General features: G+C 58.8%; 3 protein-coding genes across 4 annotated transcripts; all 3 read left to right on the top strand.

Moving 5' to 3' along the window:
- The first annotated feature begins 6,139 nt into the window (after positions 1–6,139).
- LOC130266599 (beta-4C adrenergic receptor-like) lies at positions 6,140–9,614 on the top strand. 2 transcript variants are annotated; one of them, XR_008842925.1, is made up of 3 exons: positions 6,140–7,514; positions 8,460–8,643; positions 8,855–9,614. XR_008842925.1 is itself a non-coding variant. In XM_056515846.1 (2 exons), the coding sequence occupies exons 1-2, from the start codon at positions 6,252–6,254 to the stop codon at positions 8,497–8,499; spliced, it is 1,299 nt and encodes a 432-aa protein (XP_056371821.1). In that variant the 5' UTR covers positions 6,140–6,251; the 3' UTR covers positions 8,500–9,614. The 2 variants fall into 2 exon arrangements, 1 of the variants encoding a protein (XP_056371821.1); XM_056515846.1 differs by having other exon boundaries at positions 6,140–7,510; positions 8,460–9,614.
- Positions 9,615–10,487: 873 nt separating this feature from the next.
- On the top strand, positions 10,488–11,575 carry LOC130266594 (nucleoplasmin-like). Its single transcript, XM_056515840.1, has 4 exons — positions 10,488–10,551; positions 10,743–11,017; positions 11,109–11,202; positions 11,490–11,575. The coding sequence occupies exons 1-4, from the start codon at positions 10,488–10,490 to the stop codon at positions 11,573–11,575; spliced, it is 519 nt and encodes a 172-aa protein (XP_056371815.1).
- A 1,186-nt stretch (positions 11,576–12,761) lies between these two features.
- On the top strand, positions 12,762–21,646 carry LOC130266602 (rab11 family-interacting protein 1-like; the record flags this gene model as incomplete). Its single annotated transcript, XM_056515849.1, has 4 exons — positions 12,762–13,164; positions 16,144–16,586; positions 16,726–17,512; positions 21,604–21,646. Coding segments are annotated over exons 1-4 (1,602 nt in total), but the record flags the coding sequence as incomplete, so codon positions are not given.
- Positions 21,647–21,650: the final 4 nt, after the last annotated feature.

The raw sequence follows: 21,650 nt of genomic DNA, 5'->3' as shown, positions 1-21,650 counted from the left end.
GCCAGGCAGGCAGCTCTCACTCTGTGCCAGCTGCTGGATCGATTAGTGGGCACTGGGCAGGAAAATAACATTTCCGGCATGAATGACATCAGCAGTGACCCCCAACCCAGAGAGGCGGCCACTGCCATTTCCTCCTCCTCCTGCTGCTGGAGAATGGACCGTGTTGGGGTCAAGGACCGGGGGAAGGTCGGGGTTTAAGGGCACATCCTGGCTGGGCAGAGCAGGGCCAGCCCTACCCCGTGTCACCACCTCGGTGCCTGCTGGAGCCCGGGGCTCTCGGACAGGGACAGGGACATGGACAGGGACAGGGACAGGGACAGGGACAGGGACAGGGACAGGGATACTCCTGTTCCTGAATGAGCTCCAGCTGCCCTGGAGCTGCCTGCAGGCAAGGAAGAGGGTTGGGTGTTCTCCCACCCTCACTACCTACACTCCGATTATAGTGCGTTCCTCTCCAGGGCATTTTATCGGCCCATTCCATGGGCAGCTCCCCGGGCTGGAAAGCCCTTTGTCATCCTCATGTGATACGAAGTTATCGCATTATTGCCTTCTAAATCGGGAGCAGAAGTGCCTCTCCGAGGTGTCCGTCTCTCCATCAGCACTGTCTTTGCTCCTGACCTGATTTGAATCCCTGGGAGCTGAGCAGGGATGGCTCAGGGATGGGGAAGGATTCACTCTGCTGGAAGGTCCTGGGGAAGAAAACGTGTTTTATAAGTCATGCAATGCTCCTGTCCTTGGTATGAGAGCAGCCTGGGGGATCTCAGGGGCAGCTCCTGCCCTCACCGGCCCCACTTCCACCAATCCCGGCTGGACTGTGATTACAAGAAGGTTTGCTGAAACGAGAAGAAAATAACGCGAGGGAAGGATAAACTCCTGCCTGGCGGGCTGGCAGCTTTCATCTTGCCCCATCCATCACCTCCAGTCTGGGAAGGCTCATCCCCAGCCCCCTTGGAGGCCTGGGGACCTCACTCCAGCCCCGACAAGGACGGGATGATGATGGACCCCATCCCAGCGAGGATGTCCCTGTGCCGCGGCATTTCCACCCATCCGTCTGTGTTTACATTCCCCTCCGATCGCGGCTGGCGATAAGGACAGACCCGGACAGAGCCACATCCCTGCTGCCCGCCCAAGGGCTGTTTGAGCAGATAAAAGTTGCCCCATAAACAAACCCATCCTGCCTTGGGGAAGGGCATCTCCGCTGGCCCCAGCCCTCGGCAGGAAACCCTGACTGGGACGCCCCTGGCATCGCTGCGGGTGCTCAGCACCCCAAAACGCAGCTCTGGGTTGTGCTCTTTGGGTCCTGCTCTTCAGGTCTCGTGCTAGAAACAGCCTCTGTGGCGTGGGATTCACCGTGGTACCCTTGGCTGGGAGCAGGGATGGGTGCTGCTGGGCACTGGGGACACAGCCGGGGGCTTGGGCAGAGGGTGCCCAGGCACGCAGGGGGCAGAGAGGGGCAGAGGAGGGGCAGGGGTGGCTCGTGGCAGCTTGGCCGGTGGCCCGTGGTGTGGCTGGGCTGGCAGGCGGCTCCACGTGGGGCTGCTGGCACTTGCTCCCTCATCCCTGCCAGCTTCCCCAAAGCGGGGCTGGACCCTCTCCCTCCCACCCTGCTCTGGGGCAGAGCTGGGGATCCCACGGCCAGGATGCTCCTCTCTCCCTCGGAAAGCCTTGTCTGAAAGCTCTGCTCTCTCTGACGTTATTTCTGTTGACGTTTTTTTCTCGACACTTCCCACACTTTTTGTGAAATCTGGACCCGTGTCATTGCAAACTTCTCCCTCCTTCCCCCACCCCAGTTTGCTTTTGCAACAGCTGAAGGAAAAACAGAAACAATGGGAAAGGAGCTGTGAAAACATCTGTAAAACCTTGGCAGTCCTGATGGCAGCACGAGGACTGTCCCTTTCTCCGGGTGCTTGCAGCTGGAAGGAGATGGGACCCATCAGGAACCTGCAGGGTTTGATAAAAATGTCAGAAATTGGGAATAACTGATGCAGGCACTGCCCTGCTGCTGCCACAGGCTTTTCTCTCAGCAACGAAGGAAAGAAAACAGCTTTACTATGATTTATTTTTTAATTTGTAAACGTAGTTGCAGAGGGATCTGGGGGGTAGCAGCGGGACCTGGGGTTGCCTTAGCACAGCCTTTGTCCCTGGCTGGGTTTTAGGATCTCGGTGCCCCTTTCCCTCACTCTCCTGGCAGTGTTGTGGTTTCAAAAAGAGCTGCAGTCCTGAGGAGGACCCAGGCTGTGCCCAATCTCAGGCTGTGCCCAATCTCAGGCTACGCCCCATCTCAGGCTGTGCCCAGTCTCTGGTCTCAAGCTGTGCCCAATATCAGGCTGTACCTAGTAACAGGCTGTGCCCAGTCCCAGGCTGTGACCAGTCCCAGGCTGTGCCCAATCTCAGGCTGTGCCCAGTCTCAGGCTGTGCCCAGTCTCAGGCTGTGCCCCATTCCAGGCTATGCCCAGTTTCAGGCTGTGCCCAGTCCCAGGCTATGCCCAGTCCCAGGCTATGCCTTGTCTCAGACTGCCTGCTCTGGGCAGGGCAGAGTGGCTCTGGGGGCAGATCTGTTCCTCCATCTCCTGTCCTCAGAAGATGCCAATGGCCACAAGCTGCATTCTCCAGTACAGGTTTCCCACTCCTCAGCCCCCATCTGTTCACCCCAGGGTGCCCCAGGCCAGGAGAGGGATCCCAGCAACCAGGGCACCGGGACTGTGGGAACGGGCAACAAAACAGGGAGCAGAGTGACCTCAGCCCCAGCTGGGCCGGCTCCGACCTCCGGGTGCCCGCGCTGCCTCTTTCATCACCATCGCGGCTGCACTCCCGGGAGCTCCGCTTGGAAAACAGGATGTGAGTGCTCGAGACATGGGAGCTCGGAGCCCCTCGGGACCCCGGGCTGGGGTGGCAGCGCTGGGGTGGCACAGGGATTGTCCCGCTGGGCCATGGGGGAGCTGTGCCGGGACAGCAGCGGGCTCAGGGGGGCTCCTGCATGATAAACCCATCAACAGCGTATGAACCACGCCAGGGGCACAGCACAGACCCTGCTGAGCCCCGGGAACGTGGGGTACACACTGCCCGTGGGATATTTGCTGTGGGATATTGAGTGTGCCTGTGGAACAGCACATTTTTGTCACTTTTTATGATTCTGACACAGAGATTTTCCCTTCCTGCCCAAGCCCTGGCTGGCAGTGCTGCAGCTCCCAGAGCTGTGCCCGCCTTTGCCGGGGGAGGAGGGTTTATATGGAGACCTGAGTTTATGTGGAGCTTCCTGCAGGCTTCCTGGGACAGGCAGTACCCAGGGGTTAAAGCTCCATCACAGCCTGTTTATGTGCTGACAAGGAAATGTGATGACAGAGAATCCCAAACAACATCAAAGCAAGATTTGTGGGTCTGATATGGAAACTATTCTGAAAGTCCAGGAGAGACTGTCACTTCTGTGGACACACAGCTGGGGCAGGACCCATTCCCAAAGCCCAGCCTGGCCCTGTGCCCACCCCAGCAAGGCCAGATCTCCCTCCTGGGGAGGGAATTTGGTGGTCCTTGGGCATCTCCTTCCTAGGCAGAGGGCCGGGCATCACACGGTCATCATCCACGTCCTGTCTGTCCCCAGCTGTCCTCCCTTGGCATGCACAGGTGAAACCCCTTGAGGGTGGGTGGTTTTGGTGCCATCACCTGCTGGTTTTGGACCCTGTGCTGCGATGGGAAGCTGAGGAGGATGAACCAGAGGGGAGAGGGGGTCGCTGGTGTCCCCAGTGTCGGTGTGGCCACGAGCAGTGACACCACTGTGACTCCAGCGTGTGATGGGTTTATCTCGTGTCCTGTACTGGCGAGCATGCAGCCACGTGCCAGCCAGAGAGCGAGTTCTCAGCTATAAAAAGCTTTTGTTTTATCCATAGCTGCTACTTGAGCTCTCAGCCCTCACTCTCTGTGACCAAGCAGCGCCCATGTGCCCTCAGATGTGTCTGGGATCAGCTCAGGCATCTGTTTCCTCTCTCCAAACACATCCGTGGGCACCAGGAACTCCATGTGCTGCCCAGCACAAGGGAGATGTCTGTTCCCTGCATCCCAGCTCTCCCCAAGTAGGGATGTGGCCTAACTGATTCCGATTCTCTATGTGTAAAGAAGTATTTTTAAACACCCATTGTTTATTCTGTAGCAACAGCCAAAGGAGCTGCTCTGATCCATGGCATAAACATATTTTCCCAGAGCTTTCTAAACAACACTTGACCCCTTGGCTTCCTGTGGCATTTTGCCAAGGCTGGCTCTGCCTTCCCCCCTGCCAGTGGCAGTGCAGGTAGAGCCAGGCCAGGGGGCCTGGCAGGTGGCAGGGATGGGAAAGGGAAGAGGATGCTTCCCCTGGAGACAGCCCCAGGCTGGATGGGCTCCGTCCCTGTGGGGACTTGGATAAAGGCTCTGGAGCAGCAGGGATGGGATGAGGGTTGGGTGAGGCCCAGCATCTCTGTGCTTCAGCTTTTCCAGCTGTAAAACTGGGACAAAGATACGGAGCCATGTTACTTCCCCAGAAGTTATGAAAGGCCTGGGACCCTCCCTTCCTCTCCCCAGTGCTGTCTGATCCCCAGGAACAGAGCAGGACACCGAGCCCTCCTGTCCCAGCCTGGCACTGCTCTGAGTTCCAGGATGGGAAGCAGAGGCGAGGATGCAAAGTGTAGGGAAGGGTGGGAAGTGTAGGGAAGGATAGGAAGTGTAGGGAAGGGTGGGAAGTGTAGGGAAGGGTGGGAAGTGTAGGGAAGGATAGGCAGTGTAGGGAAGGGTGGGAAGTGTAGGGAAGGATAGGAAGTGTAGGGAAGGGTGGGAAGTGTAGGGAAGGGTGGGAAGTGTAGGGAAGGGTGGGAAGTGTAGGGAAGGGTGGGAAACCAGCAGCCCCCAGTCAGTGCAGGGTGCTGGCAGAGCTGGGCATCCTCCCCCCATGCCTGGCCTTTGGTGGCTCCATGCAGCAGAGCCCAAAGCCCTCACTTCCAGGGATAATTCAACACCCAGGGACTTTCCCATGGATGCTCTTGCTTTGCTTTCAGACCCAAATCCAGCCCCATGTGCTTGTGCAGCCCCACTGGCACACGACAGCTCCCTGCACACGCTGGGTCTGTGCCAGGGGCTGTTCTGGGGCCAGCACAAACTGCCCTGTGAGCAGCAATTCCCAGCTCGCTCCCAGCCAGCAGCAAATGCTGGAGCTGGGAGCTGAGTGAAATCAGATCAAGCCCTTGGCTGAGGGCTTTGAAAATCCAAACCAGCCTTGTAAAGATCAAGCTCGTAAAACCAGGACTCTGCTTTTGTAGCTCATGAATGGGAAGAAATGCTAACCGGATCATTTTTACACATATTTTTTCCGTCTTTGTCAACATTCTCCCATTTGGCTGAAACTTCAAACTGCCACATTTGGAGACCGTCTGTCTTAGAAGTTCCAGTATTTGTATAAATAACTGATAGGGAAAGATGATCCACTCTGGAGTCTGCCCAGGGGCCCTGGGAGCAGTGATGGGGCTGTAGAGCCTCCCAAAGCTTTGGTAGCTCTCCTGTGCCAAGTGAGGGGGGAAGGAAGTGTGAGTGGGGGTCTCCAAACACCAGCAGCCACCCAAATCCAGGAAGGAGGGCAAGGAAGATCTCCTCCATCCACTGGGAGGAGGTTCAGGCAATAAATATGGAAGTGAAATGGTGACTGTGGCTCTGGGTGTCATCTTTGGGAGTGGGCTGTCACCTTGCCAACCTGTGCAATGCCGGGGCAGGGGGATGACAGGGGTGTCACTGTCCCCACCAGGACAGTCTGTCCTGCCCAGGGAGAGTCTAAGCACAGCGAGGGGTGCACGGAGAGGGGCACGGGGAGAGCTCCCAGAGAATGGCTGGGACGCACAGGGAGGGGATGGTGCGCATGGCAGGGTACAGGGTGCGTGGGGAACAGGGACAGATATGTGAGACCGGGGACTCAGAGAGGGGCTGGAGTGCGCAGGGAGAGGATGGAGAGCTCGGAGAAGGGCGGGAGGGCACTGCGAGGGGCTGAGGCGTCCGGCGGAGATGCCGGGGGAAGCGGGGCGGGCCGGGCCAGCGCGTCCGGGGGTAGGAGGTGCCGCCGCTCGCTCCCCTTCCCTCTGCCCTCTCCCGAGCGGGCAGCCCGGGGCCGCCCCGTGCCTTTAAAGGCTCCTCCTCCGGAGCGGAGGGGACCCGGCCCCGCCGGTCCGCCCAGAGGGCTGCGCCGGGAGCGCGCGGGGAGCGCACGGGGGGCGCGGGGCGGTGCCCCCAGCCCGGCCGAGATGAGCCCCGTCCCCGCGGGCAACGGCAGCGCCTGGGGGGGCTCCGGCAACTGCAGCGGTGCCGCCAGCCTGGGCCGGCAGTGGGTGCTGGGGGCCGCCATCAGTCTCACCGTGCTGGTCACCGTGGCTGGTAACCTGCTGGTGATCGTGGCCATCGCCAAGACGCCGCGGCTGCAGACCATGACCAACGTCTTCATCACCTCGCTGGCGTGCGCCGACCTCATCATGGGCTTGCTGGTGGTGCCGCCGGGGGCCACCATCCTGCTGAGCGGCCACTGGCCCTACGGCACCACGGTGTGCGAGCTGTGGACCTCGCTGGACGTGCTGTGTGTCACGGCCAGCATCGAGACGCTGTGCGCCATCGCCGTGGATCGCTACCTCGCCATCACGTCCCCGCTGCAGTACGAGGCGCTGGTGACCAAGGGCCGGGCGCGGGCCGTGGTGTGCCTGGTCTGGGCCATCTCTGCCTTCATCTCCTTCCTCCCCATCATGAACCACTGGTGGCGGGACGGCGCGGACGAGCAGGCGGCGCGCTGCTACGACGACCCGCGCTGCTGCGACTTTGTCACCAACATGACCTACGCCATCATCTCCTCCACCATCTCCTTCTACGTGCCCCTGCTCGTCATGGTCTTCGTCTACGTCCGAGTCTTTGCCGTGGCTACTCGGCACGTCCAGCTCATCGGCAAGGACAAGGTGAGGTTCCTGCAGGGGCCCCCCAGCCCCTCGGCCAGGAGCAGCCGGCGCAGGCGGCCCTCCCGCCTGCTGGCCATCAAGGAGCACAAGGCGCTCAAAACCCTGGGCATCATCATGGGCGTCTTCACGCTCTGCTGGCTGCCCTTCTTCGTGGCCAACATCATCAAGGTCTTCTGCCGCTCGCTGGTGCCGGACCAGCTCTTTCTCTTCCTCAACTGGCTGGGCTACATCAACTCAGCCTTCAACCCCATCATCTACTGCCGCAGCCCCGACTTCAGGAGCGCGTTCCGCAAGCTGCTGTGCTGCCCGCGCCGCGCCGACCGCCGGCTCCACGCGGTGTCCCAGGACCTGCAGCGCTGCCCCTGTGCCTTCAGCCCTCGGGGGGGCCCTGCAGAGGACAGCAAGGCGGCCCCCGGGCGCTCCGGGGAGGACGGCGAGGCTCGGGGCAGCGGCAGCAGAGCGGAGGAGACTCCTCTGCCGCAGGGCAGTGGCCACCGGCAGCGGCCCCTGGGCGAGTCGCGGCTGCAGGGCGCGCAGCCCGCGCTGTGCTCGCAGCTGGATGAGTAGGTACCTGCAGGCGTTTACTCGGGAGTGGCTCGGAGGGTCCGGTCCAGCCCTTTGGGGTGTGACTGGGGGGCTGTCAGTGGTGGGACTGTGCTCTGACAGCGCCGTGCGGAGCTGGGGGAGCAGGCGGACCCCGGGGTACATGGGAGAGGCTCTGCCGTGTGGGACTGGGCACCACTGCCCTGTTCCCTGATGTTTCCCTAAAACTCTAGCCCCTCCACTGGGCTGCAAAACTGGGGTCCCAACCAGTCGCACTCCAGCCCGCCAGGACCTAGTCCGCTGTTGCTGGGTGAAAGAAACAGGAGTGGTGAACAGGGAAGCAAAGCAGCTGAGCAGGAATGGGTCCCCAAGCCTGGGATTTCCCCCTTCTCCTCCCGATCCCACTTTCTGCTGCTAAAGAAGGAAAACGCGGGGATCCTCTCCTGAGCGAGGCACTGCGGCTGCCGTCGCCACTCGGCTCTGCAGGTTGCTTTGCCCTCCAGCGGTGTAAATCTGGGAAAGGAATTAATTTCATCCCGCTCCGTCCGTTGATGGGAACTGCGCTCCCGGAGCCGGCAGTCCGCACAGAGCAGGGGGCTGGCAGGGGCTACTGGGGGGCTGGAAGGGGTGGCGGGGACACCACGCTGTGGATGTGCTCTGCCGGTACCCTGACACGGATTTACGCCTCCAAATTGCAGGGTGGGGTTTTTCCACACCGAGGTTTTGTTTTGTTTTGTTTTATTAGTATGACAAAATTGGCGTTATTCTGGTTTCTGTGGATTTTAACCGTGTTTCCCTCCTGACGCCTGAGGGCAGGAGAGCTTTCCTGCCAACGCGGGCAGCAGGGATGTGCAGACAGAGGTGCCAGAGGCGCTCCCTGGGAAGGATTCAGCCACGCTGGGAGCACGGGGCGGTGGATGTGGATGGTGGGAGGGTCTGGGCTCTCACCGCTGCGCTCCCAAATTTCAGGTTTCCTGACGGAGAGACGCCCGCGGGTCCGTCCGACTGACTGGGAGCAGCGAGAGCTGGGAGGAGAGCGCTTCCCCCCGCCGATCATCATCCCTCCGGCCTTTCCTCTGCCCGGCTTGGCCGCCTCCCTCCCCCGGGACCACGGCCCGTGGCCAGCCCCAGGCTGCTGCCCGGGCTCGGGCACGTGAGTCCGGTGTCAGCCCGGCCGACACCTCCCACTGCCCCGAGAGCTTTAACCCTCCTCGGGCCGCTGCCTCCTGCGCTCCCTGGAGCTGCACACCTCGTGCACGGTGCTCCTGGGTCCCTTCTGTGCCTGCGGGGTGGTGGCTGCGGGTCCCTGTCCCCAGCTGAGCCTGGTGGGTGACACTGTGTCACCTCCCATCCTCTCCTTGCAGGGCCGGGGCTGGAGAAGCAGCAGCGGGGGTGGCGGTGCTGGCAGGACCCTGCAGTGCGTGCACCGACCCGGAGAGGAGGAGGATCTCCCTTGGGAACGCTGCTGGTTTTGGGACAGCAGCAGCTCCTTCGTGCCTTTGGTGCTGGAGACCTGGAGCTGGGGAAAAGCTCTGGAGCCGCTCGCCAAGAGGCAGCACAGCCTCAGGGATGTGTGGGCAGGGAACAAACTCCCGTCTGGGGTGTTCCTGGCAGTGGGATCTGGAGTCTGCCAGCTCTGCTTTCTTGAAGGACAAGGGACCCTGTCGTCCCAGGCCTGGCCAGTTTTGAACAAAACTGTTTTCTACTGTTGAGAAGGAAAGAAGAGCCTCCTGCAGGCTCAAGCCCTTCCCAGGATTTCCATCCCCAGCTGCTGCATTCCAGGGCTGAGTGCAATTCCAGGAGCTGCAGTGATGCCTTAGGCAAAGGAAAAGCTCAGGGGAATGAGGGGAGCTCCGAGCACGGAGGACTTCCAAAACCAGGGAATTAGGATCTTGTCAGATCTCTGGGCAGTTTCTCCCTCTCGTTTGGGACAGGTGTCCGTGTCCGTGCCACTCGGGATGGGAGGTGCATCCTCATCTCACACGTGTGCAGACGTGCCCTGCCGACGCCGCGCTGCCACGCAGCACCTTGGGCACGGGTTGGTGTCAGTATGTTCAGTGACTGTACAGTTTTTGTCCTGGTTTGTGTCCCCCCCTGCCGTGTGAAATAAACCTCTGGATCTCTGCCGTGCCTCCAAATCTGTCCCGGGCAGAGGGTGCTGCTCCGTGCGCTGTTCCCGGGGGGCTGCCTGAGGTTCGGGGAGTCCATTCCCCCTCCTGGGGCTGTGGCCAGCAGGGAAAAGCCGGGCTCTGGGCATGCTGTGGTGCTAGCCCTAAGCCCTGCACCAGGCAGAACCGTCAGAGGTGTTCAGTGCCACCTCCTGGTGCCAGGAAAATCCCAGCTCCTGCGCTGGGATGGAACTGGACCTGGGATGCTGCAGGGTCTTCCCTGCTGGGATCGTTCATTGGTATTTTGCCTTAAACACCCTGCAATGATGAAATCACTAAATAAAGAGAAGAAGTGGAGCTCGGGAGCGTTCCCAGTGCAGAACCTCAGACCCGGCTCTGGTGATTCCTGGAGAGCTCATACCCGATCCCGGCAGCTGACCCTGGGTGCTGGCAGGTCCCGCGTGTCCCCCGTTCTCCATGAGCTCATCCTCCCCTCTGGGACACGGTCCCACCCAGCCTGTACGCTGCTGGCCCGGCCGCAGGAGCCCTGTGCCCATGGGCCTCTTCCCAGAGAGTGGAGGGCAGAGTGGGCTGGCTCAGGGAACGCGGGGCCCGCAGAACGGGGGTCCCAGGGAGCAGTGGTCTCGCTGGCAGCGCTGGTGGGCTCGTCTCCAATCAAGCTGAAGCGTGCTCAGGCGGGCTATGGGTGCTGCTGGGGGGTGGGAGGGGGTGGGGGGTGCTTTGATGCCCCCTCCACCCTCCGCACCTGCACTGTATTGCCAACCCGCACCTCCCGGGCTCCTCCTTTCCTTTATTAGCAGTCGCTGCGAGGGTAGGACTCGATGTCCCGTGGGCGCTGCTGTCTCGGGTGTTGGATTTGCTCTGGAGGATGAGCAGCTGGTCTCACTCATCCCAGTCGCTGTCAGAGGATCGGCCCGCGGCTGTGCTGTGGGGTACGGAGCTGGGAGCCCCAGGACGAGCTGGGGGATGGCGGCTGCGCTCTGCAGGGCTGCGTGTGACTCCCCTTTTCCCGGAGTGTGCACCTGGCAAAGCCTCCCTTCAGTTTTTGGGTGGGGGGAGCACCTTCCTTTTGCTTTTGGGGATGGGGCAGCCTGTGCGTGCGCAGACCCTGCCCTGTCCCCAGGCTGCCAGCTGGGCACGGGCGCCCGGAGCTGCGTGGTGGAGGAGGACGATGACTTCTTGGAGCACCTGGTGCTGCTGAGAACGGTGAGAGCCGAGCCCTGGCCGGGCCCCGCCGGAGCTCAGGGCGAGTCTCCTGCCACGGGCTCTGTGCTGCAGATCTGCCTGGGGGCTGACGCCAGGGACGAGCTGCACGTGGTGGCCGTGGATTCCAAAAACGCCTCCGGGGAGCGCAGGCCGGTGCCCATCGCGGCGCTGCGGAGCTCCCTGCTCCCCATGGTAAGGGCAGCCCCTCTCCCCGCCTCTGCCCGGCGGCGACAGCGGCACCCGCGGCCCCGGCCGGGGGTCTCTGAGCTGCGGCTCTTTGCAGATCAGCCTCAATGGCCTGGAGCTCGTCCCTCCCGTCACCTTCGTGCTGCAGTGTGGGGCTGGGCCAGTCTATCTCAGCGGGCAGCGCGTCACCCGTGAGTGCCATCAGCCGTGGGGTCACTCGGGGGTGCTCCGGGGTCCCCTGGCAGCTCTTGCTCGCTGCTTGCCCGGGGACGGAGCGGGGGCCGACCGGGGCATCAGCCCGGTTGCAGTGCCGGGCTGGGCACGGCAGTCTGTGCCAGCTCCTGCTCTGAGCGGGACAGCAGCAGCGTTCCCACTCCGGTGTGGGGTGGGGTTTGCGGCTGGGGGGCTTCACCCCCTGACGGCGGCTCAGTGTCCCCTGCTGCAGCTCTTCCTCTCTTCCCCCTCTTCCTCTCCCTAGTGGACCATGATGTCATGTCTGAAGCCCACAGGGAAGAGCTCTCGGAGAAAGATGCGGATGATGAGGACGATGACAGAGCTTCATAGGACGGGGCAGCTTGGAGAAGATTTTGGTGCTGGTGCGGTGGTGGGGGCACCCTGTGGTGGGAGCCGCCCGTGCCAAGGGCGGCACATCTTATTGCAATAGCTTAAAATAAATCAAACTTCCCTGAGGTGGGCTCTGAAGATGTATCTTGGGGGGAGGTTCTAGCAGATGGGGATTTATGGATGGGTTTTTTTCCCCTGCTGCTGGGCTGCTGAAGTCCTGAGCAGGGCGGGCTGGCTGTGTGGTTTGGATTCAGCAGCACACGTTTGACCGTAAGGATCCAAATTTGGGTTTTAGGAGGCTGTGGGGATGTGCGATAGAAGCGTGGCTGGGGAACTCACCTGGGGGTTTCCAGCAAAGGCCAAGACCCTCGGCCTCACACCCCCTGCACACGCGGTGGTAGCCACAGGCTGTACCCCCACACCTGGCCACGCACCTGTCTGCACTCACAGGCACCTGGGCACACCTGTACACAACGCTGCATACACACCTGAACCACTGTACATACCTGAACTCATCTGTACTACACTTGTGCCTGTACACACCTGTGTACACTCACCTGCACCATCTGTAGTCATTTGTATGCACAGCTGTACATGCACACCTGTATGCACCCGTGCATGCACACCTGCACACACCTGTAGTCATCTGTATGTATACCTGTGCATGCACACCTGTAGACACCCATGCGTACATACCTATATACACACCTTCTCATATGGTACACCTGTACATATACTTGTACACACCAGTGCATACACACGTGCACATATACACACCTGTGCACACCTGCGCACACACTTATAAACATCTGTGCACACCTATGCATGCACAGCTGTACACACTTGGACATACACACCTGTACACACCCGTGCATGCACATCTGTGCCTGCCTACACACACCTGTACATACACACCTGTGCACACACCTGTAGATACACACCCATACACCTGTACATACACACCTGCGCATATCCATACGCATACACCTGTACATACCTGTATATACACCCCGTGCACACCTACACAAACACCTGTGCGCACCTGTACACACACACCTGTGCACACCTGTACATACATACCTGCACATACACACATGTACATACACACCTGCGCACACCTGCGCACACCAGGCCCCGCCCCCAGGCCCCGCCTCCCCGCGCTCTCGCGAGAGGGGCGGTGCTGGGCCGGGCGGGCCGCACCCGCCGCCGCCGCTCCCGTCCCGTTCCCATTCCCGGCCCGCTCCCGCTGCCGCCGCTGCCATGGCGGGCTCGGCCGCGGGCTGGGCGCCCACCCACGTGCGGGTGACGGTGCTGCGGGCGCGGGGGCTGCGCGCCAAGGCGGCGGCGGGCGGCAGCGACGCCTACGCGGTGATGGCTCTGGGCCGCGACAAGTTCCGCACCTCGGTGGCCGAGCGCTGCCGCGGCGAGCCGCTGTGGCGGGAGGAGGCCACGTTCGAGCTGCCGGCCCGGGCCGCCCCGCTGCGCCTCACCGTGCTGCACCGGGCCCTGGCCGGCGCCGACAAGTTCCTGGGCCGCGCCGAGGTGGAGCTGGCGGCGCTGAGGGAGCGCGGCGGGCCCAGGCACACCAGGTGTGTGGGGCAGGGGTCCGAGGGTCGGGAGAGCCGTGGGGGCCCGCAGCGAGGGGGATGCCGGGGGTTCTGTGTCCTGCGGGGGCTGAGGGGAAGGATGGAGTGGCTGCTCCAGGTCCTACAGAGGACGGGGATGAGGTTTTGGGGGGGATCTCAGTCCCACGGGGGCCAGGGAGAGGGATGCCAGGGATTCTGTGTCCTATGGGAACCGGGGAGAATGATGGAGTGGTGGCTCCAGGTCTTACAGAGGATGGGGAGGAGGATTTGGGGGGGATCTCAGTCCCACGGGGGCCAGGGAGACGGATGCCAGGGATACTGTGTCCCACAGGGGCTGGGGAGAAGGATGGAGTGGCTGTTCTAGGTTTTATGGAGGATGGGGAAGAGGTTTTGGGGGTCTCTGAGCCCCACAGAGGTCAGGGAGAAGGATGAGGGGGTTTCTGTGCCCCACAGGGGTTGGGGAGGAAGATGAGGGGTGCCTCTATGCTCTCCAAGGGGGTGAAGAGCTGTGAGGAGCTCCAGCTCCCCATGGGATGCCCTGTTCCTCCTGGAAAGCCCTGTGCACCTCAGGCGTGTGTGGATCCGGTGGGAGACCCCCGTGGGAATCTGTGTGTCCTGCAGACTGGGGGTCACCCTGTGCCCCAGAGGAGTGGGGGGCTCCAGTTCCCCACAGGGACCCCTGAAGCCCCATAACTGCCCATGGTGGGGGTCCCTCCTGGTGAGGGGTGAGCCCCCATAGCTGGGGGCCCAGAGAAACCTTTCCCAGCCAGTCCTGCCTGGGCTTGGGTTTGATTTTTAAACGTTTCCGAGCACTGACACTGTCCAGAGGAAGCAGCCAGCCTGATCTCCCGAAACCTGATGCCCTCAGAACGCTGCCTCCTTCCAGCAGGGAACCAACAACAGCCATTTATTTGTTTTTCCTAACCAACAACGCGTGTCAGGGTGGATAATTCCACGTTCCACAGACTGACCCCGCTGCTGTCAGCAGGACCCAGCCAGGGCCAGCTCTGTGTCACCCTCCTGCTTTGAACACAAGCACGGGGAAGGTGAAACCCAGGGGTGGCTCCCGGGAGGGTTTTACTGGGAGTCAGCAGCCTTGTAATGTGCTGGTGAGTCACCTTCCTCCCTGGCTCACCTGAGCCCCGATGGAGCCGTCCCACTTGTCAAGGCCTAATTAGGCTGTGAGTTCATTAAGGCTGTGTCAGACACTGCTGTGTTTACACTGCACAGCCCCTTGGTCAGCAGAGCTGCCCATGCCTCGGGCTCCTGGGCGCATTCCTTTGTGTCTGGGCCAAGGAAAATTGAGGGGGAGAAAAAAATGAAAATACAGCTTGGGTACTCCTGGGGAAATTTCTCATGTTTTCAGTTGTTTCCAGCCCTTGGTTTCCTCTTTGAAGCCTGTTTTGTTCTTGCTGCCACGGTGATGTGCAGCCATAAAGAGCTAGTTTTATTTGGAAAATAGATGCACGTTGATTGACAGGTGCTCACTAACATGATAAATGCCACTAATAAGATTTTTAGTGGTATGGGGGGTTGTCAGCCCATGATTTCCTTCCAGCCTCTCCCAGGGGTGCTGCTTTCAGCTGGAGCTGAGCTGCCTTTGCTGAACACGGTGTTTGCACGGGATCAATTGTGGCACCGAAGCCCTGTGAGCACAGGATGCTCCTAGAAACCACGGGCTGGGAACAAAAGTGCCCAGTGCTGGCTTGTGTGAAAGGCAGAGGGGTTGTGATTCCCTGCAAAGCCTCGGTCTACTGATACAGCCCCATCCCTGGGTGCCTCCTAACCCCAGGCTGGAGCACCTGCCTGTCGCTCAAGTGTTTGTTTTGAATCACAGAATCCCAGAATGGACCTTAAAGCCCATCTTGTTCCACCCCCTTCCCTGGGCAGGGACAACTTCCACTGGACCATTGCTTCAAACCTGGCCTTGAACTCTTTGAGGGACAGGACAGGCACAGCTTCTCCTGGATCAGGACCTCACCACCCTCAGAGGGAAGAATTTCTTCCTCATTTCCCTCTGAATTGTCTGTAGCAGATTCTTGAATCCATCTCCTTTGGTTATCCCCATTAGTTTTGAATTTTCTCTGGAGCAAGTCACCTTTTCCTTTTCTCTTTTGTTGCTTCCAGAATGCCTGTGGAGGTTGAAGTGCAAATTAGATGGCAGGGCACATTTGAATGCTCCGTTTGCTTCCTTTATTTTGCCATTGCAGCTGGTGAGGAGGAGGAAACAAAGCAGTTTCCAGGCAGCCTTTGCTATGGGTTCTGTGGGGTGGGGAGTTCTGCGGTCCCATCAACAAACAAAAGCATTCTGGTGTGGAGTGCTGATAATTCTCTTTGCTGGCTCCAGTGTGGTTTGAGTGTCAGGGAGGGGTGGTTGTGGGTGGTGGGATTGTGGTTTGGGATGCCCTGGGCACTGCCCACATGGAGCTGGGAGCTATGTTGGGGAGGGAGAGCAATGCCCTTCCTGGTGCGTGCCAGTCACGAGCCTGGAGGGGTGAGTGGAAATCCCCCGTGGTTTGTAGCCTCTGTGAGGCTGGGGTTGGCTCTCTGCTGTTGATTAGGGGTTCCTTGGCTTAAGAGGCATTAAGGAGCTGGAATGAAAGGTATGAGGGCGTGGGACTGTGTGCAGCTCTGAGGCTGCTGCTCCGTTCCACTTCAAAGCCATGGCCCCTGCCAGTGTCAGGAGGGGAGATGAAAGGGCAGAGGAGAGTGGCTGAGCTGAAACACAGGAATTCCATGTTGTGCTTCTGGTTTTTTCTCCTTTTTCTTAACCCTTCCCAGTCTGGGTTTTAAACCAAATCTTAATAACTTTCTGTTTAAGATAAGGAATGTTTTCCTTGGCACCTGGGGCCGTGACCATGACATCACCATAAGATTAAAGGCTTTCTTTTCCTGCACTGTGGGCTGATTTGATTTTTCAACCACAAGCACCTTATGTGTTCTCAATTACTGGTGGTTAAAGAAATCGCCTCCTTGCTGCAGGTGGTACAAGCTTCACTCCAAGCCAGGGAAGAAGGAAAAGGAGAGAGGGGAGATCGAGGTGGACATCCAGTTCATGAGGAGCAACATGACAGCCAGCATGTTTGACCTGTCCATGAAGGACAAGCCCCGCTCTCCCTTTGGGAAGCTCAAGGAGAAGCTCAAGGGCAAGAGGAGCAGTGGCCTCTCAGACACAGCATCAGAGATTGTCCCCAGCACCTCCCACTCCCCTGCTGACAGCGAGGATGAGGCGGTCGAGAAGGAGAAGAAGAAATCCAAGTTCAAAGCGCTGTTCTCCAAGCCTGGCCTGCACAAGACATCCCTGTCCCAGTCCATGTCAGTGCTGCCCACCCAGCAGCCCCTCACCCCCAGGGTTCGGCTGCGGCCCAGCGACTTCCAGCCACAGTGGGATGAGGAGGAGTCCGAGACCTCTCCTGCCTCAGAGCGTGAGTGGTGGCACAAAACCTTCCCCAAAGGCTTGTTTACACTTTTCACAGCACTGGTTAAATTCTTCTTTCTGAACAAATCCATAGAAAATGTTGTTCTTGCATCTTGAATTTCTCCCTGTTTTGTTTTTTTTTTCAGGATCCTTTGAAAGTGCTCTGGAAGAGAAGCCAGCTCCTTCTCCTCTGTTCAGATCTCGTAAACCAGCCTTTTTGGACAGTAGGCAGCTAACCCAAGGAACCACTAACCACACCAAAAAGGATGGGCTCTCTTTGTTCAGTGGCCTTAAATCCAAAAACGATCCCGTGTCCAAGTCTAGTCTGTGCATCAATGGCAGCCACGTTTATATGGAAGAAACCACGAGGAAGGACAAGACTCCAGCCTCCTCCCCCTCTCCTCACCTCAGGAGGAAGCAGCACTTTGCTTCAGAGGAGAACCTGTCCTCCAGGTCCACTAAATCACCTGAAGAGGTGGGGAGAACCTCTTCTGGTCAGGCTTTCTCTGGGTCCACATCCTTGGAGACCTTCAAATCCATGACTTTGCCTTCGTACAAACTGCTCAGCAATGAGGAGCAGCTGGACACCAGCATTCCACCGAGTGTCGAGGCTGCCAGAGAGACCAAAAAACCAGAGCCCAAAAAGTCTGCCTTGCTCTCCCTGGTCACTGGGAAGAAGGAAACAGTGAAGACCAGCGATGCTGAGATTGTTCCTGACAGAACCCTGCAGAGTGAGGAAAATGCAGGTGCAGAAGAGAAGAGTGAAGAGGAGGCCAAATGCCCTGAAGGCCCAGGGGATTTGGGCAGAGGGAGCCCGTCAGGAGATGCTCCCTGTGTGGAGGAGGCTGTCACAAACAAACAGCTCAGCCCCTGCGAGGAGGAACGGAAACCTGAGAAGGCTGCTCCAGCCAAGACCAAAGCTGTGAAACCCAGGTGAGTCCCAGCTGCTGGCAGGGGCAGGATGGGCAGTGGTGGTGGCAGGGGGCAGTGGGCTGTGTCCTGCCACACCTGGGCTCAGGTGCTGCTCTGTGGGTTTCATGCTGGTGTTGGATGCTTTGGTAGCAAATAACAACTCCAGGTTGTTCCTCAGTGTGAAAAGGAGATGTATGTAGGGGTGCTCCTTGTAAGGGATGGTGAAATAGTGGTTCTCTAGTGCAGGCACCTGTGCAGGTACTGAAGGGGTGATTTTCGTGCTGGATCTCTTGCACAAACTAACTCTGTCTGAGCTGTGTGGCTGCAGCCTCCCCAGGGTCTGAAATGCCCATTCTAACATCTCTGCTTTCCTCTTCCCTACTTGGCTGTGGCTTTCCAGAGGGTAGCCTTGAGCCCTTCTGCTTTTGGCATCGTTCACAGCAGCACAGAGGGGTTTGGTGTGGATTTGTACACAAGGCTTTTTCAGAAATTCTTCTCCTTAATCCTTTGTATATGTATATATACAAATTGTGCTTGAGGTTTTATGTATATAGGTGTGCCCTACTAATGAGCCTGTGTTTTGTGTGTTCCCCCTAACTCCTCATTTTCAGTGCTTCTCAAGTTTAAGTTCCTTGCCTGTGCAGTGTTTTACATACTAATAAACCTGCTTGGGGTGCAAAGGGACAGTGCTTAAAGCAGCAAAAGCAAGCTGTGCAGCAGAAGAGTTCTGACAAAAGCCCAGTGCTTGGTAAAGGTGCACTTAAGGATATAAAGTCTCACAGACACAGGGACCTCTCTCTGAGGTCTCCTTAGAGCATAGCTCATCTCCAGTGGCAGAGCTGATGGAGGCTGGTGCTAAAGCTTCTCTGTTCCTGCCTCGTGTTGCATCTGCAAGTGACATGAGAGTTTTTTGTCCCTTTTTGCAGACTGGGCCTGTCTCCAGAGGAGGAACCCAAAGCCACGCTTCCTACTCTTGCACCTGCCCCCCTCCCTGCTTTCCTCTCTGTGCACCGTGCCAGCAGTGCAAATAATCCTTTTGTTTCTAAAGTGGGGCAGACAGTCCAAGGGCCAGACTCTGAAAACACCACCGGTTCTCCTGCCTCTCTCACTTCTCCTGCTGTTGCTGCAGGGCTTTGGAATGACAAGAACCCCTTTGCTCCTGAGTGGGACAGGGCATCCAGAGCCTGTTTCCCTTCACCCCATCATCCTGCAGCCTCTGTTCCCAAAGTGCCTCTTCCTGGGCAGGTCTCTGCTAGGGGCAATAATCCTTTTGCTGCTGGCTGGGGGCAGGCTCCTGAGGGCTCTGGCACTGAGCCTTCCCGGGTTCTCTCTGGCCCAGCCACACCTCCTGTCCCCTCTGGCTCTGGTTTCAATGGCAATAATCCCTTTGTGTCCCAGCCTGGGGGACAGGCAGTGCCAGCTTTCCAGGCTGTCTCTGCTTCTTCCCCTGCCTGCCTCCCTGGTGGGAAGGACTGTTCCTCTGCAGGACACCCTGCTCGTGGTGCTTCAGGGGGCTCTGTGGATGTGGCTTTAGCCAGTGGTGTCACAGCTGTGCCACACCCTCTTGGCACCTTGTCTGACCCCCCTTCTGGCCCCCCTGGGCTGGCTGCAGAGCCCCACTGTGGTTCTGCCCAGCTTCAGCCTGAGGATTCTTTGGAAAGCAGCAAGGCAGGCACTGGGAAATCTGTGTCCTTTGTCCTGGGGGAATGGCAGGGTGTCCCATCAGGTGATGTGGGTTTGGGTGGGCAGGAAGGTGGAGAGCAGCACCTGGATTCCAGTGGGAGGTTACAGATGGCAGCAGGGGAGCGAGCAGGGTTTGGGGGTGAGCTGGGAGCAGGGGGTGACCCAGGGACAGAGCACTCTGGGGACAGCACACATCCCATCTGGAGCAGTGATGGAACAGCCCTGGAGGTCACTGGTGTGAGCACTGAGCCCTGCACGAGGGCTGACAGAGGTTTTGTGTCCCCTGAGAGCGAGCTCAGGGAGGAGCAGGAGACCCGTGGTGCAGAGCAGTGGGCAGAGTGTGTGCCCATGTCAGAGCCCCAGGCAGCCCCACCTGCTGGAAATGAGGCACTTGCTCAAGTCCAGCCAAGCCCGAGAGCCTGCACGGTGTCCCCTGGGGAAGGGGATCCAGGGAGGGCTGGCAGCAAGATCCTTGTCCCCCCAAAGCCAGCCCCACGAGTGGCTGTGCTGCTGTGGAAATCCTCAGTGCCTTCCCAGGCTGAGCTGAGGGCTGATGCTCCTTCAGGAGATGCTGTAAAATCCACACCACCCAATGATGAGAGTTCCCAGCTCTCATCAGCTGCTCGTGGGTGCCTCCCTCAGGGTGGCTCCTTGGAGACTGTTACCCCTGCAGTGACACCCAGAGGTAACAGCAGTGGCAGGCCTGCAGGAGAGGAAGGTGATGATGATTTCCCTGTCAGTGTCACAGATCTCAAGTCTGCCATTCCTGTGCCTGGGGACCGGGGCTCAGTGCTGGCTGCTCTTCCCGTGATCCCGGAGGGAGGCTCTGATGATGAGCTGCTGGGGGACTGCCAGGAGAGCTCTGGGGTCACTGCAGGTGGCAGAGGTGTTCTAGGGGATGGAGAGCAGCCCCGAGGTTTGGCACCTTTGCATGGAGAGCAAAGAGAGCTCTCTGATAGCTCTGCTGTCCTGGCTGCTCCAGGAGGAGGAGGAGCAGGAGCTGTTCCTGGTGTTCAGAACCCAGGGAGTGTGGCTGCAGTGGGGGCTCCCAGGGTCTGTGTGCAGGGAGCTGCCTCAGGCTCAGGTGTGATGTCTCATTCCAGGGAGTGTGACAGTCATTTTGAGAAACAAGAGCTGGAAAGGAGTGCAGGTGTTGAGGAGTGTGCAGAGTGTGACTTCTCTGAGCCTTCTGCTTTCTCTTCCTCCCTGTCAAGCCCTTGCCAGCCCTACTCTTGCTCTCATTCCCTTCTCTCTGACACCCCAAGTCGTAGAGCAGAGTCTCCAGCAGCCGAGGGCTTCGCAGATAAAGCGGGAAATTCGGGCAAGAAGAAACTCCTGCAGGCACGGGTTTCACCCTCTGAAACCTTCCCTAAGCAAACCCCACGGGGTGGTGAAACCGTGTCTGCCCAGCACAGGTGAGATGTGTGGGGTCACAGCAGGTTCCTCGTGCAGGTGTGAGCTTTGCTTGGTCTCTGGGTGCAGATCTGTCCCTGCAGCTGCTGCACCTGGCCAGGACTGCACTGCCCTGGCTTCCTCTGGCGCCTGGGTTTGGCAGGGCCTGGCTGCTGGCACCCAGTGTGGGGTTGCTGCTGGCTGCAGGAGGATCTGTGCCAAGGGCAGCAGCTGCTCAGCACAGCTCTTTGGGGAGCCCTTAGGGAAAGTGCAGGTGGAGTGGAGTCACTGCATCCCACTGGCCTGGGGCTGAGCTGTTTGCTCAAACCTGGAGAATGGGGACCCTGGGAGAGGGGGATGTTTCACTTCCTGGCTAAGCTCAGTGATCACCACAGCTGGTGCAGCTGGGACTGGTGTCACTGACCTGCCAGCCCTGGACACTTCACCTGCAGACTCTGCCTGGTGTCTAGGATACCTCTGGGCCAGCATTTGCTGAAATAGAAGAAAAATTTTCTTCCTGTGTTAAAACTGGTGCTCTAAGTCTTGCTCAGGGAATAATGACAGCACTTCCTCACAGCTTGTGGTGTCAGTTCAGACTGGACAAGGCCTAACACTCGTCACAGGACAGCAGAAGTATTTGATATGTTGTAAGATCACAAATATGTTGTGATTAGGAAAGTCAGGCTGAAATACCAGTTCCTGAGGGATCAGAGTAGCTGCCCTGTGTTCTGTCTCCTCGTGTAGCCTGACCTGGCTTTTCTTCCGTGACACACAGGATGTATTTCCCTTCCTGCTGCTGCTTTATCTCCAATGCCTTAAGTCAATAAAGATAGTAGAGAGCTGGAAAATACTTACAAAACCCCTGTGGCTTAGAAATACCTTGTCTTCCTGAAGCTGAATCTCTTTTCTCTCAGGAGATAGAGCAGGGAGGGAATTGTCCCCAATTTCTTGCTGTATTTTTTCTTAGTCAAAGATCTGTGTCATGCTGCTGTTACATCTTCTGCCTCAGCAACAGGAACCTTTTTTTCCTGTTGCAGACTCCATCCTGTGAAGCCAATGAATGCCATGGCAAACAAGCCTCAGA

The sequence above is a fragment of the Oenanthe melanoleuca genome, unplaced genomic scaffold (assembly GCF_029582105.1).
Source record: "Oenanthe melanoleuca isolate GR-GAL-2019-014 unplaced genomic scaffold, OMel1.0 S097, whole genome shotgun sequence".
In the NCBI taxonomy this organism is placed as follows: domain Eukaryota; kingdom Metazoa; phylum Chordata; class Aves; order Passeriformes; family Muscicapidae; genus Oenanthe; species Oenanthe melanoleuca.
Note: the sequence above shows the minus strand (reverse complement) of the source record. Positions and strands in the feature narration are given on the sequence as shown.

Bases quoted from the DNA above. Each gene is read 5' to 3' on its own strand.
- LOC130266599 (XM_056515846.1), top strand. From the start codon at position 6,252: ATGAGCCCCGTCCCCGCGGGCAACGGCAGCGCCTGGGGGGGCTCCGGC. The intron at 7,511-8,459 runs GTAGGTACCTGC...CCCAAATTTCAG, and splicing joins CTGTGCTCGCAGCTGGATGA to GTTTCCTGACGGAGAGACGC.
- LOC130266594 (XM_056515840.1), top strand. From the start codon at position 10,488: ATGAGCAGCTGGTCTCACTCATCCCAGTCGCTGTCAGAGGATCGGCCC. The intron at 11,018-11,108 runs GTAAGGGCAGCC...GGCTCTTTGCAG, and splicing joins GGAGCTCCCTGCTCCCCATG to ATCAGCCTCAATGGCCTGGA. The intron at 11,203-11,489 runs GTGAGTGCCATC...TCCTCTCCCTAG, and splicing joins CAGCGGGCAGCGCGTCACCC to TGGACCATGATGTCATGTCT.